Source organism: Danio aesculapii, chromosome 17, assembly GCF_903798145.1.
Source record: "Danio aesculapii chromosome 17, fDanAes4.1, whole genome shotgun sequence".
Lineage (NCBI taxonomy): Eukaryota > Metazoa > Chordata > Actinopteri > Cypriniformes > Danionidae > Danio > Danio aesculapii.
Genome location: NC_079451.1, coordinates 32,251,066 through 32,264,194, shown reverse-complemented (window position 1 = coordinate 32,264,194; position 13,129 = coordinate 32,251,066). Strand labels below are relative to the sequence as shown.

The window sequence follows — 13,129 nt, the reverse complement described above, 5'->3', positions numbered from 1 at the left end:
ATAATGAACTACCTCAAGACACGGGTGATTTATAATTGCAGCAAACTGTTTGGAAGTATTCAAAGTGTCCAAGAAGATGTCCAAAGTCTTTACACGCATTGACCCAGATGACCAGATGACAAGATGACGGATGTTTACTGTATTATGACCGAAATGGCCTTAAACACCCAGCAGGCACAAGTCGTCAACATGATGTCAGATTGACGTTGTACCCCAACGTCATGGGGACGTTGCATTTTGTTTGGAAATGAAAATCAGGTTGACGTTAGAACTCATTGTTAGGCCAACGTCAATGTCCAACCTAAAACCAACCAAATATCAATGTCTAATGATGTAACAGCTTGATGTTGTGTGGAGCTGTGGCTGTTACCACTATTGACATTTATCAGACGTTGGATTTTGGTTGCCATACCTGACAATTAAATGTCAGTATTTGACATCAATATGATGTTGATTTTAGATGCTGAGTCGACGTTGGATTTTGGTTACTTTTTAACAACCTAAAAATTGACCAAATATCAACGTCATTTCTTGTCATTATTGGACATCAAAATAAAGTTGTACTTAGACGCTGGCTAGATGCTGAATTTTGGTCACCTGACGTCACAACCTAAATCTAACCTAATAATAACGTCTGATGATGTTGTGTGCCTGCTGGGCAACAACTAAATGCACTATAGAATGTTACGTTTACACACATCCACAAATTACATCTAAGTGCATTAGCTTTTTACAGCGTAATACTCACTACTCACTACTCTTGAGTACTTTTGAAAGGGCTACTTTTTAATCATACTTTCAGTAATATTTACAACCGATTCTTTTTACTCTACTTGCACAACATTTTTAACCATGTAATGGTACTTTTACTTGAGTGATTTTTCAGTACTCTTTTCACCACTGCACGGGGGCATGCATGAAATGTTCTCGAATGAAAGTGAAAGTGGCAAACTGCAGTTAAGGTCGACAAATTAAAAATGAAACACCCAAAATTACATGAAACTCCAGAGGAAATGCGGATAGCGTGGTGACTCGATGACATTAATCGAATTATGTGCTATAACATGTAAAACGGGAACATGGAAGGAACATTCAAAAAGCAACTCATGTAAATGCCTTAATCTTATTATTGTCTTAATTAGATTAAGGAAAAAAATTAGATTACTGATGTCCATGTAAACGTAGTCACTGTGTTAAAGTTCATGAAAAACATCCTTTTTATCACAAGCACTGATGCCCAAAGACTCAACTCAGTGTTTTCATTCAGAGATGTGTCTTTACCTCCAAAGTGAACTCTCAGTCACGGTTCCCAAGTTAAAGTCGAACAGTTTTGTCAGAATCAGGATCACCTGAAAGAAAAAAAAACACGCAGACATTTAACAAATCACCCAGCAATCTCCATTTACACATTTCCCCAGCTACAGCGCTCTTAATGTGCTACGCTAAATGATAAAATGTCTGTCAGGCAGCCTCGCAGTGATGGATGAGAGTAAATATCAGGTGTGAATTTTATTATCTTGAGATGACAGCAGAATAAGAGGCAATGCACTCAGAGCCCGGACAGCCTGATGGAGGTAATGATGATCAGGGGGAAGAGAAGAGAGGGGGAAAACAGAAAAAAAGCACACAACGATATACACACGTACACTAAAACACAAACGCGCTCAAGCTGTCAAATGTCACGCTGAAAACGTGACAGGTAAAACGCTTTGCTCTTCCCACCTGACAAAACATTCAGAGCACACTCTCATAAACAACAGCGAACAAACGAGCATCTGTCTTTCCACTGTGAGTTTTTACCAGGAAAAAAAAGCAAGGGATAAAGAGAGACTTTGAATCAAAAGCAGACAGTAAGTGGTCCCTTTGCGTCCGTGTCTGTGTGAGAAGAACACAGTCTTCAGTATCGCGTCCACACACTAATGAATATTAGTCTAAAAGGTCCAATATTTCATTTCACACTTCATGATTGTTCCCTAATGAGAGTTCAGTCAACAGGAGTGTCGTCATTAACCTAAAAGGAAATCAGAAAACAGACACAGGCGGACGCAAACACAGCTGTAATAGGAAAACCCATCAGCAGTCGGTGACTTCACCGGGTCTTGTGTTTGCTTTATGTGTGTGCGTGCGTATGTGCAACCTTCACTCCTCACGGCTCCACCTGTGACGGGACGGCTTCATCTAGGGTTAATTAACCAATCAGAAGAGGACAAACTATTAGCATATCCAAATACAGCATATCTGAAAGAGCGGGACCCCAGTCAAACTCACTCAGCTTCCTGAACCAGTAAAACCACCGTGATACTGGAACTAATTACATCTCCTGAAAGCAGGAGCAAAAGGGAGAGGGAGAGAGAGCAGTGTCCATGGGGCTGAAAATGAATATTAATATCAAAGCGGAGGTTTCTATTGTCCGTTTCTATGAGGTCAATAATATGTGCAGGGATGTTATGCAGATCTAATTACATTTGCATATGAATGCTGGGTTTGATCAGTTCATGTTCAAGCTAAGATCAGATTCAGTTGAAACATGAATGACTTACTGTGTCATATTACAGTGGACGTGGCGAGGTCTGTTCAGCCGCTTTATTCTCCTAACCTCAAATACATGAAAAAGCTTCACCATTACACTCATCTTTTTGTTCCTCTATCTTTTGTTCTCTCCTAAATAAATGTTTCATTACATGCGAAACATGTCAACATTGTTGAAGACTCGACATTCCTGTCTTTTTTGGCCGCAGTTGGTGCGTTGTAAAATCCGTAATACATGCTGAATCTCCCATTTACGTAATTCCCATATCTATTTCATTTGCTTTATTGCATTTGCCTATGAAATATGATTATCTAAATTGCAGCGTGTAGTGCCGTGCATGGCCGTTTTGTTGTGCTCTGCGTGATGCCATGGAAACAACTCCTGCTAGGACCAATCATTATCCACTGAAGGCTGCTCACTTGACAGTGACAACAAGTAGCAGTGAAATCAAAAACAATAAGCGCAGTAAGAACAGATGGCGTAGTACTACTAACACAGCTGATGTTTCTTCCACAGGAAGCCGACAATACTTTTTACAGCTCCTGAGACTGAAACGGCAAGACGCATCACTTTAGGAACTCTTTTTTTTTTTTCTGAACTGATGTTTACTCTGTTGCCTAAGAGCTTTCGAAAGCAGTAGGAATCACTCAGAAAGGAACTGCATGTGTGTATATTTTCATATTGCAAAAACAACGTGTTGAGAACAGCATGAGTTAGTTTATTGTCCTGAACTCAATATAAACCACTTTTTTTTGCTTTGAAATTGATTGTTGTAATTCAGTGTTTTTAGGATAGCTCTCCTGCACCACTACACCTAAACCCCTGGTAGTCAATGGCGACTGGAATTGAGAGTACCAACATACATAATATGTATATACAGACAAAACAAGTGAATAATATCATGGTTTCTGACAATACATTTAGGTTTTATGAATCTAATAAGTTCATATTATAATGTGTAACAATAAGTCTGTGTGAGAAATTGAGCTTTATTTACAACTAAGGATCCACAAATGAGAAAAATTTGGATAAGACTGAGTACGTTTTAGGGTTAGGTACTGAAACCCGGTCCCATTATAGCACCAGTACCTTTGTAAGCGGTATGTACCGGACCGAATCAGCATATGAATTCCGGTGCCTAATTTCGGTGCCACTGGTGCTGCAACAAGGACGTAAGAAGCATCAAAGGGTGCATCAAAGGCACACATAGGTACGCGTTGTCACATCATCTCTAAACATTTAATTCTAAACAACTTTGAATATGGACAGGCGATGTCAGGCGTTTGTTCTTGTTGCTTGGGGAACGGAAGCACGCAGTACAGCGCATTCGGGGAGCGAGAGCGACTCTTCAGATTAACATGCATGATCGCGTTCATCAAATTTGCTTAAACTAAGCATTCTAAAGTACGGCTGTACTTTACAAGCAATGATTCTGACACAGTAACGTGAAGCAGATGCTTTACAAAAATTGCGTGTAAGGTGGAAACACGTTAAACTTAATGGAACATTTGAGGGCTTATGGATAAACTTAAAGGCAGAGGGATGCACTGTTTCTGAAAGCTTGCGACATCATCTGGCACTTTCAATGCGTACGTACATGGACACCAATGCTCTGATTTTAATATGATTTAGACAATACTCTGAGTCTAGACTACCAAGTAAACAGTGATTTTTGATTCTCTTAAAGGACCACAGACACCTGCATTGCAAAATGTTAAGGTTTTTTCTTTCCATTCAACATGCGGTATAAAATTCCATTAAAAGAGCACCCTTCCACCAGTTCTTACTTAATGCTCGCATCAAATATCTGTTTGTCATGGGGACATGAATGAAATGTTCCCGAATTAAAGTGAAACTGCAGTTAAAGTCGAAAAATTAAAAATGAAACACCTAAAATAACATGAAACTGGAAGAAACGTGGATAGCGTAGATCATGAAAGGAACATTCACAAAGCAACTCATGTAAACACCTTGATCATATTATTGTCTTTTTCAGATTAAGGCAAATCATTAGATTACTGATAACCATGTAAACATAGTCACAAGCACTAACCCTAGAAAAAAGGAGTTCAGTATTTCGATGACAGCTTTTCCACAGGTTATTAGTAAACTAATGTAATTTCATAATGCAAATCTTAAATTCATGCTAACCAACAAATGATCAAAGGAAATATATTAATGTAATTCAAATATATAAAATATGAATTGATGTTTACTTTAAACTTTAATTATATTGTTCTATTAAAATTATTTTTAAAAAGATTTTATCAAATAAAAGATCTTTCTAGAGTCATCCACCATAATTTTGTGGCTCAAAAGTTTCAGTTCAGGCACCGTTTTGGCACGAGTACCATTTTTAAAAGTATCGATTTAGCACCGTCGAAATAACCCCAAATGATACCCAACTCTAGTACGTTTACATGGACACCAATAATACGATTTTAATACAATTAAGTAAACACCTTAATCATATTATTGTCTTGTTTAGATTAAGGCAAATAATTTCATTACTGATGTCCTTGTAAACGTTGTCAGTGAGTATGTGTACATGGACAGCATTAATCTGATTATAATACGATTAAGACAATACTCTGATTAGGAGTCTACCATGTAAACAGTGATTTTTGATTAATTTACTCTGATTAAGGTCATAATCGAACTAAACAGAAATCGGATTAAGACATGTGGAGTATGCCGATATTAGTTGCATTATTGAAGTGTGGTACAGACATGTAAACACCTTAATCAAACTATTACTGTCCTGTAGGACTTTTCGCAATGTTTTGTGACAGGATATTTCATACACACACAGTTGTTTGACACTATTCTCTGCACCTATCAAGTCAGTAAAGGACCACAGACACATAAACCGCAAAATGCTTAGTTTTTTTTCTTCTCCCACTCAGCATGCGGTAACAAATTCCATTAAAACAACCCTCTTCCACCAGTCCTTAATTCGTACTGGCATCCAATACCTCAATTTGTCATGGGGCGCATGAATAATATGTTCCTGAATGTGCTGAACTGCATTTAAAGCCAAAAACTTTAAAATGAAACACCCGAAATTACATGAAACTCCAGAGGAAACGTTGTATAACGCGGTGACGCAATGATGTTAATAGATCTATGTGCTATAACATGTAAAACGGGATCATGAAAGGAACATTCAAAAAGCAACTCATGTAAACACTTTAATCATATTATTTACTTATTCAGATTAAGGCAAATAATAAGATTACTGATGTTCATGTAAACGTAACTCTCTCTCTATATATATTGATAACTCTATATATTTGTAAGTCCATATTTAGGCCAAAAAATGCCAAAAAATACCAGTTTGAAGAAAGGAATGGAAGTTCCCTATTCATCAGTGGCTATAAGAATTACATGTTGGGCCTAATCCCAATATTATTATTTTTTTTGCCCCTACCCCTCTCCCCATGGCTCTTAAAAAACAGAGTGTGACGGAGAAGCGCTTCAAATTACCCCTAAGAAATGGCATACCACCACAAGATCTGCACGTCATCATTTGTCATCGCAATCTCTTGCTAGTTTTTCCAGTTGCGTTATTTTTTGGTATTTATCTTCAGGAAATCACTGAAGGAAACGATATCATGTTATCAGAACGATATAATGTGGTAACAAGCACGTAACTGTACTGTGCCTATATACACCATGGCCATATTCATCCATGTATCACTCTCAAAGTGCTGGTAGCCATAGACTTGCATTAAATGAATCATTTACAATTTCATTTAAATATCTTCTTTAATCTTCTACTGAAGAAAAAAATGTCATCTACATCTTGGATGGCCTCGAGGTGAGTAAATTAACAGCCAATTTTAATATTTTGGTTGAGCTATCTCTTTAAAATCACACTCTTATAGTGTGTCTATTATGTCTGTAACACTTTTTTTCTGGTGGCTTGCATAAAAAAAATTTCACTTTTTAATTGTATTATTAGATTTAATTATAATGCAACAACATTTAACTGAATATTTAACAACTAATGTATGTGTGTGTGTTCCAGCCATATCTAATAAAATCTGAAATCAATCCAGTTTAAGTCCTTTTCATTTATTGTAGCTAAAATAGTATGTAGCCAGTGGCCTGAATACCAATGGCGCTTACTTTTATGAGTCTTATTAGTCTTTGTAATCAGAAGTAAATCAGTAAAGAACAAGTGCCTGCAGAAGCCTTTGCAGAATAACATATACACCACATGCTTAGTTATTAAAGAATTGACTGATGCTTTCAGAAAACAATAAAAGTGCAGTCCTCTAAGCTCAATTTAATATGTTTTGCTATATTTTAATAAACTCATTAGAGCTCTACAATTATAATATTTAACCTCTCATTAGTTTGGAAAATATGAAAAATGTGTGCAGATTTGACTCAGATTCACAATAATATTATAGTATTCTTATTATTCAAAGCAAGCACCTTTGAAAGCAACTCAGCAGCAATAATAAAAGAGTTTTTCCCTCCTGGATTACTGTTTTCCAAGAGCCTTCCCTACTAAAATTATTCTGTTTTATTTATGTTGCTGTGGATCATGACATTTTGAAGACGACTCAAGGCTATTCTCAAAGTGGTCCATAAGCCTTTTAAAATCCACTCGTGGGGAATCATGATACACTTGTAAACTTCAGCTTTTAACTTTTTAAAAAATGAAATAATATATAGAGTGGGACAGGTTGACATTTTAAATCAATTTGTTGACTGAAAGTCTTACTTTCTCCATCTCTCTGTTATATCCATTATGTGGCGTGCTTACTTTTGTCCTAAGAGAAGAATAAGGCCTATGAGATTTTCTAGTCTCCTGCCACAGAACATACAATATAAAAACAGAGACTATGATTTATCTACATGAACTGGGTAGTATTGCTGCATCAATAACAATATTTTGGCTGAAGTCTTATAGCAACCTCTGGCACTAACATCTCAAGCAACAAATAACAGCCTAAGGCAACCAGTCATACGAAACCAAACGTGGACTGTCAAATAGATTCAAACTCAAAGATCCAGTGTGGGATCCAGTGTCAAAAATGTATGTTCATAGTTGGATGTAACGCGTTCCACAGTTATGCGTTACTGTATTCTAATTACATTTTTGAGGAACGCAGTAACGTAACGAATTACTGTACATTTTTAATGTGTGTAATCTGAATACCAAAGTCAATGTAACTGCGTTACTTACTTTACAAATATAATTTTTGAAGAAAAACTGCTTCTTTTAAATCAAGTTTTCTGCTGCAACATCACTTGATAAGCATGCGCTTTAAAATAGCTGGAGATCGCGATCTGAAATGGCTGCTGTCGAGAGTGGTTGCTTTTTTAAGTGGAAACACAGACATTACTTTGATTTCATTGAGTGGAAAAACTAAAAATATTGCTGTGAAATGCAGTCTATGTCCAGTCTCTAAAGAACTTTCGACTGCTTTTAATTCGACCAGCAACTTGTTCAACTTGAATAGAAAGCATTCTAGGATAATACTCGTCGCCAAGAAGAACACCGGCTTCCAAAAACTCAGCGTCCCAACTCAGCCTAAAACAGGATAAATTGGATTTTTGTGCAGGATCTGGAGTGAAGGTGTCTTTTGAATGTGAATGAGAAGCGTAGCTGCTTACGGGCCGTTCACATATCGCGTCTTTTGCGCACGCGCACATCTTGGGAGTGCATATTGTGCGTGCGTGCGTTTCCTAGGTTCTCCCAGTTGACAACTGCGAGTCACGTAACAAGAAATGACCAGCTTCATACTTTGTATGGAATATGCACATTTAGGTAGACTAATTGCCTCAGACAAACACCCAAACACTGCAGTGTTTTTTTATATTATGGATGTCAGTGGTTACAGGTATCCAGTTTTCGGTATCCAGTGTTAAAAAAAAGACAGGTTTGGAACAATTAAATGATGAGAGAATTTAAAGTTTTGGGTGAACTCCAAGTCTTTTGAATATGTCAAGCTGCTGTGATCAACCCATTGTAATGTTTTTCAGTGAATATTAAATTACTGAAAGAGCTGCAGTTTATTTTGTATTTTATAGGTATATTTGATAAGTTTTAAAAGTTACTTTAAAGTAAAGTAATTAGAAATTTTAGTAATTTGATGACTTTTTACATGAAGTAATTAGTAATGTAATAAGATAACAATTTTCCAGTAGTAGTCAGTAATTTGTAATCTATTATTTTTTAAAGTAACTTACCCAACACTATAAATCTTTTAATTTCTTGAATTTTCATTAACACATGCAGCTACTTAATGAAAAAAGTTATTATATTAAAATAAGGGAAAAACATATTTATTTATAAGTGTTGGATTTGGTTTCTCCAATGCATATAACAGGTGAAATGAATATCAAGCATTTTTTTGTCTCAAAATACACAAAATACACATTTTTTTATTGAACAAAATATGACATTTCATAATCGAGTTTTGATGACAATTCAATTCCACCATACAAAGAGTGCAAAAGACTTCTGTTAGTCATTTAGAGATATTTAAAGTATAACATTAATCAGCAAACATATCAAAAAATGAAATATGAACAACATATTTAATCATTCTCACTCATCGACATGTTCACTATTGTTCTTAAAGTCAAAAATTATAAACTGTGCTAAGGCTGCACAATATATCGTTTCAGCAATGATATCGCAATGCACACATTCCCAATAGTCAAATTGCCGGATCTGCAATGTCGAATCAGGATTATAGTTAAGTAGGAGTTAAAAACACGCATGATTGTGGAGTAATTGCAGATTAAAAAGACAAAAAAATCAATAATTTGCATGTGTTTGTGATCGTATACGCACTCAGGCACAGGGAAATTAGATTTTAGTAACTTCAAGAAACATTAATTGCATTTATATATGCAATGGAGTATATGTACACAGACTTTTAATTTTAGTCCGCCTGCCCCAGGGCTCACAAAATCGCCATGTTTAAGATCTGATATCTTTAAAAACCAGCAATCTTCACTGCCTGAGATTTGATATAAAGTGGGTATCAGACCAAACAAGAAGCACTGCATTAAATGATATTTTTCTGCGCCATGTCTTTAAAATATGGAAATTAATTTTACCTTAATATTTTCAATGAAATTTCTGCGCTGGCCTGCGGCTGATGATGGCGCCTGCGTCTTTCAACTCTTTTTATGCTTTAACAATGAACTGGATGCTTAAGTCAATTGTATTTGAATTACATTACAACATCGATGCTGTGAAAGAAACTTTATGAAATTGAAAATAGTCACATAAAGCTTTCACCTGAAGTTTATCATTGGCTGAAAAACACTAACTGTGCATATAGCCCATTTGTAACTTGTTTTACTATATTTATCATTGCTTGTGATTTGGTTTATTAAATTTGATGAAGACGCACTCCTCTATAAAATCATCCCATTATCATCCAAAGTTTTCCTAAAATTATTAATTCTATCCAAATAGAACCATTAATTTCATCTGTTAAATTTTATACTTAATATTGCAGAAAAATTAAATATTACAATGTCATTTTTTCCAATATTGTCTTAAACTGTGCTAACCATTGTGGGCTGAGAAGGTAACAACATTTAGCTAAATTGCTTTTTTATTTTATTTTTTAAAGCCGGTATACCAATCAACCCTTGAGAGAGTAAAACAGACTAGGGACTCATGATTCACAATGCAGCAGGTTGTTTGAGGTAAAAATAACCCAGCAGTACCGCACGCGTGTACCTGAAAGAAAACAGTTGCAATCCGGGAGCACATGCATAAACAATCAAGTAAACAAGAAGAGCCATTTTAAGTGCTAATTTCACTGCAAATGATGAAGCCCATAATTAAAACAGTTTCCGAACCCCTAAACAACCAAATCACATTAACACGGGTAGGTGATTAAAAAGTCTATATGTTCTGTTGTCGGTTTTCGGTCAGAGACGTTGTTTTCAAACACTCAGATGAATTCAATTAAAATGGTGAAATGAAATGGAACTACCTGCTCGTTCTTCCAATGGCAACAGCAAAGAGAAAAAAAAATACTGGCAAAGTAAAGCACTGAATGTTCTACACAACACTGAATTTCCAAAGCATTCATTGCGATTCTGCTCTCTGAGGAGCCATGCAGCACATTGAGACTTTTGTTTCTCTCCGGTGGACTTCGCAGCTCATATCTCAGTATTTCTGGCACTAATTTGTTTCTGTGTACTGTAATACAGCCCCTGAGTTAGCCCCAAACTCAAATTTATGCTCGCAATTTGAATAAAATACAAAGGACGGAGGAATCTTTATTCTCTCATAAATCCAGTGATCATGAACAGACTGGGCATAATATATCAGTTTAACTCTAGTGGAATTGAAACAATCAGTTTCGATGCGTGCTTGGAGTGTGTGGAATATCAATCCGACATTCCTCACTTTTTCATTTTGCTCTCTCTTTTCATTGCCTTTTATAGTGTTTCCTCCTCAATCTGTCTTCTGGAGCTCTCTGAGTATCGTGTTTAGACGCTGCCGTATGAATCAATAAACCTCAAGGCTTTAAAATATGTTTTTAAAAAGGAGGGAGGGGATGGGATGAAGACGAAGAATTGATTTTTTTAAAGTGGTTTATTTTAATAAAAGACAACTGTGTTACTGTGCGCTTCACATATTTAAATATTATGGGGTAAAAACCCCAGGGTGCTGAATTGAAGGGCTGCACATACAGTTGAAGTCAAAATCATTACCCTTGCTTTAAATTTTCATTCTTTTTCCAAATATTTGCCAAATGATGTTAAACAGAGCAAGGGATTTTGCACAGTATTTGCTATAATATTTTTTCTTCTGGAGAAAGGCTTATTTATTTATTTTGGCTATAATAAAAGCAGCTTTTAATAAAAAAAAAACATTTCAAGAGTCAGATATTGCTTGAAGCTATTATGCCTCATTCACACCGGCAGCGACTTTGTAGCTACCTGTCGCTCTGGATGACGACCTGCTTCAAATGCAGGTTTGTGTAGGTCTACAGCACGGAGAATACAACTGGCCTCTGAGCGAGCTGAGAGAGGATCGCGTGAGCTCTACTAGTGTTCCTATTGGCTATCACTCAAGAAAGTCACTCTTCATATGCATAAAGTTGAAGGATTCTCAAATTTGTTGCGTTGCTAGACACGCCCACCTGGTCGCCAACAGTCGATGTAGCTCGTGTAGACGAAATGCTGCTAAAATAAATAGTCGCTTGCCGCTTTGCCACTGCAAGTCGCTTGTAGGCGAGGCTTGGACATGCTTGGAGGCTTGGATGGTTTGGCGTGCTGTCCCGGGAGAGAACCCTGAGCTCGGAGATAATTGAGCCCAGGGCTCCTGCCAGGTCTTTTAGCATGTAAGGGGGTTCAAGAACAGGTAGGTCACGAGAGCTTCCCTTAGTAAAGAAAGAAAAGGAGGAGATGGGGTGGAAGGGGGTATTCTTTCAAAACGAAGATAAGGCAGTAGGGTGAAATTGGTGTATTTGTAGTTGGCTTGGATCAATCTGATTGTATTATTACTGATTACGGATGAGAGACCAGCCGCGATTAATCATATCATGTGTTCCTGTCAAAATTAGTTTCAAACCTCACTTAAGGTCCATATTATTAGCTCCCTTATAACATACTAAAGTTTGAGAAAGCGAAATTCTGTTGTACAACACTGAGAAAAGGGACGGGATTAAACAAGAATATTAGACATTTTAAAAAGCGAGCGATTGTGATTGTGATCACGTGATGCGAATCGCAGGTCAGAGTTCACCAAGCTTCAACTTTCCAACGAATCGAACTGCAAAACATTCCGGTCTAACGCATTCACGTCCATATGAATGGAGATCTATGGGGAGAAAAGTGCAGTGTGACGCAGCTTAAAGCTATATATTTTCTACACACCCTAAAATGTCTACAGAACAAACCATCATTGTACAATGAATTGCCTAATTACCCTAATTTGTCTAAGTAACCTAATTAAACTAGTTAAGGCTTTAAATGTCACTTTAAGCTAAATACTAGTATCTTAATAATAGTACATATTATGTTTAGAAATTTGCTGAAAAATCTTTAGAAATTGGGTAAAAAATATACAGGGTGGCTAATAATTCTGACTTCAACTGTATAATATCATAATCAAATCTCAGCTCCATTTGTACTTCTAAATGTCCATGTTTGTGTCCGTCCGGTGGTTGATTTGGGTCTGTGGGGTATCGTATCACTCACTCTCTAATGATAAACTGTGAAGGTAAATGAAAGATTGGGTGTGTTTACTCTTTGCGGCTGATCTGAAATGCAGACACTCATAGCATGAAATAGAGTTTATAGGGATAATGCACACAATAGATGAATTCAAGAATGAGTTTGTGCTTTGGGGCAAGATGCGTTTTTTTTTTTCATTTTTCATCAGTCAAATAAGAAAAGATGTGCACTCTCCCACACACACACAGACACACACACCTCGAAAAGGAAAATACTTATTCATATTTATGTTTTATTAATGCTCACTGCTTTGCCTTAGGAAAATCCACAAATCATTGCATTGCTCGATTCAGCCTTGCTGGAAATTTCAATCATTTTCACACACTTACTCTGTGTTTATTTAACAGAAGGCCTGGAGGCCACGTA

General features: G+C 36.6%; 1 protein-coding gene across 1 annotated transcript in view; it reads right to left on the bottom strand.

Moving 5' to 3' along the window:
• Nucleotides 1–13,129, bottom strand: part of sorcs3b (sortilin related VPS10 domain containing receptor 3b) — a 122,584-nt gene that overhangs the window by 84,694 nt on the left and 24,761 nt on the right. Inside the window, exon 2 of the mRNA XM_056477327.1 lies at nt 1,282–1,349. Within this exon, the coding sequence (XP_056333302.1) occupies nt 1,282–1,349 (68 nt within the window). The remainder of the gene's footprint in view (nt 1–1,281; nt 1,350–13,129) is intronic.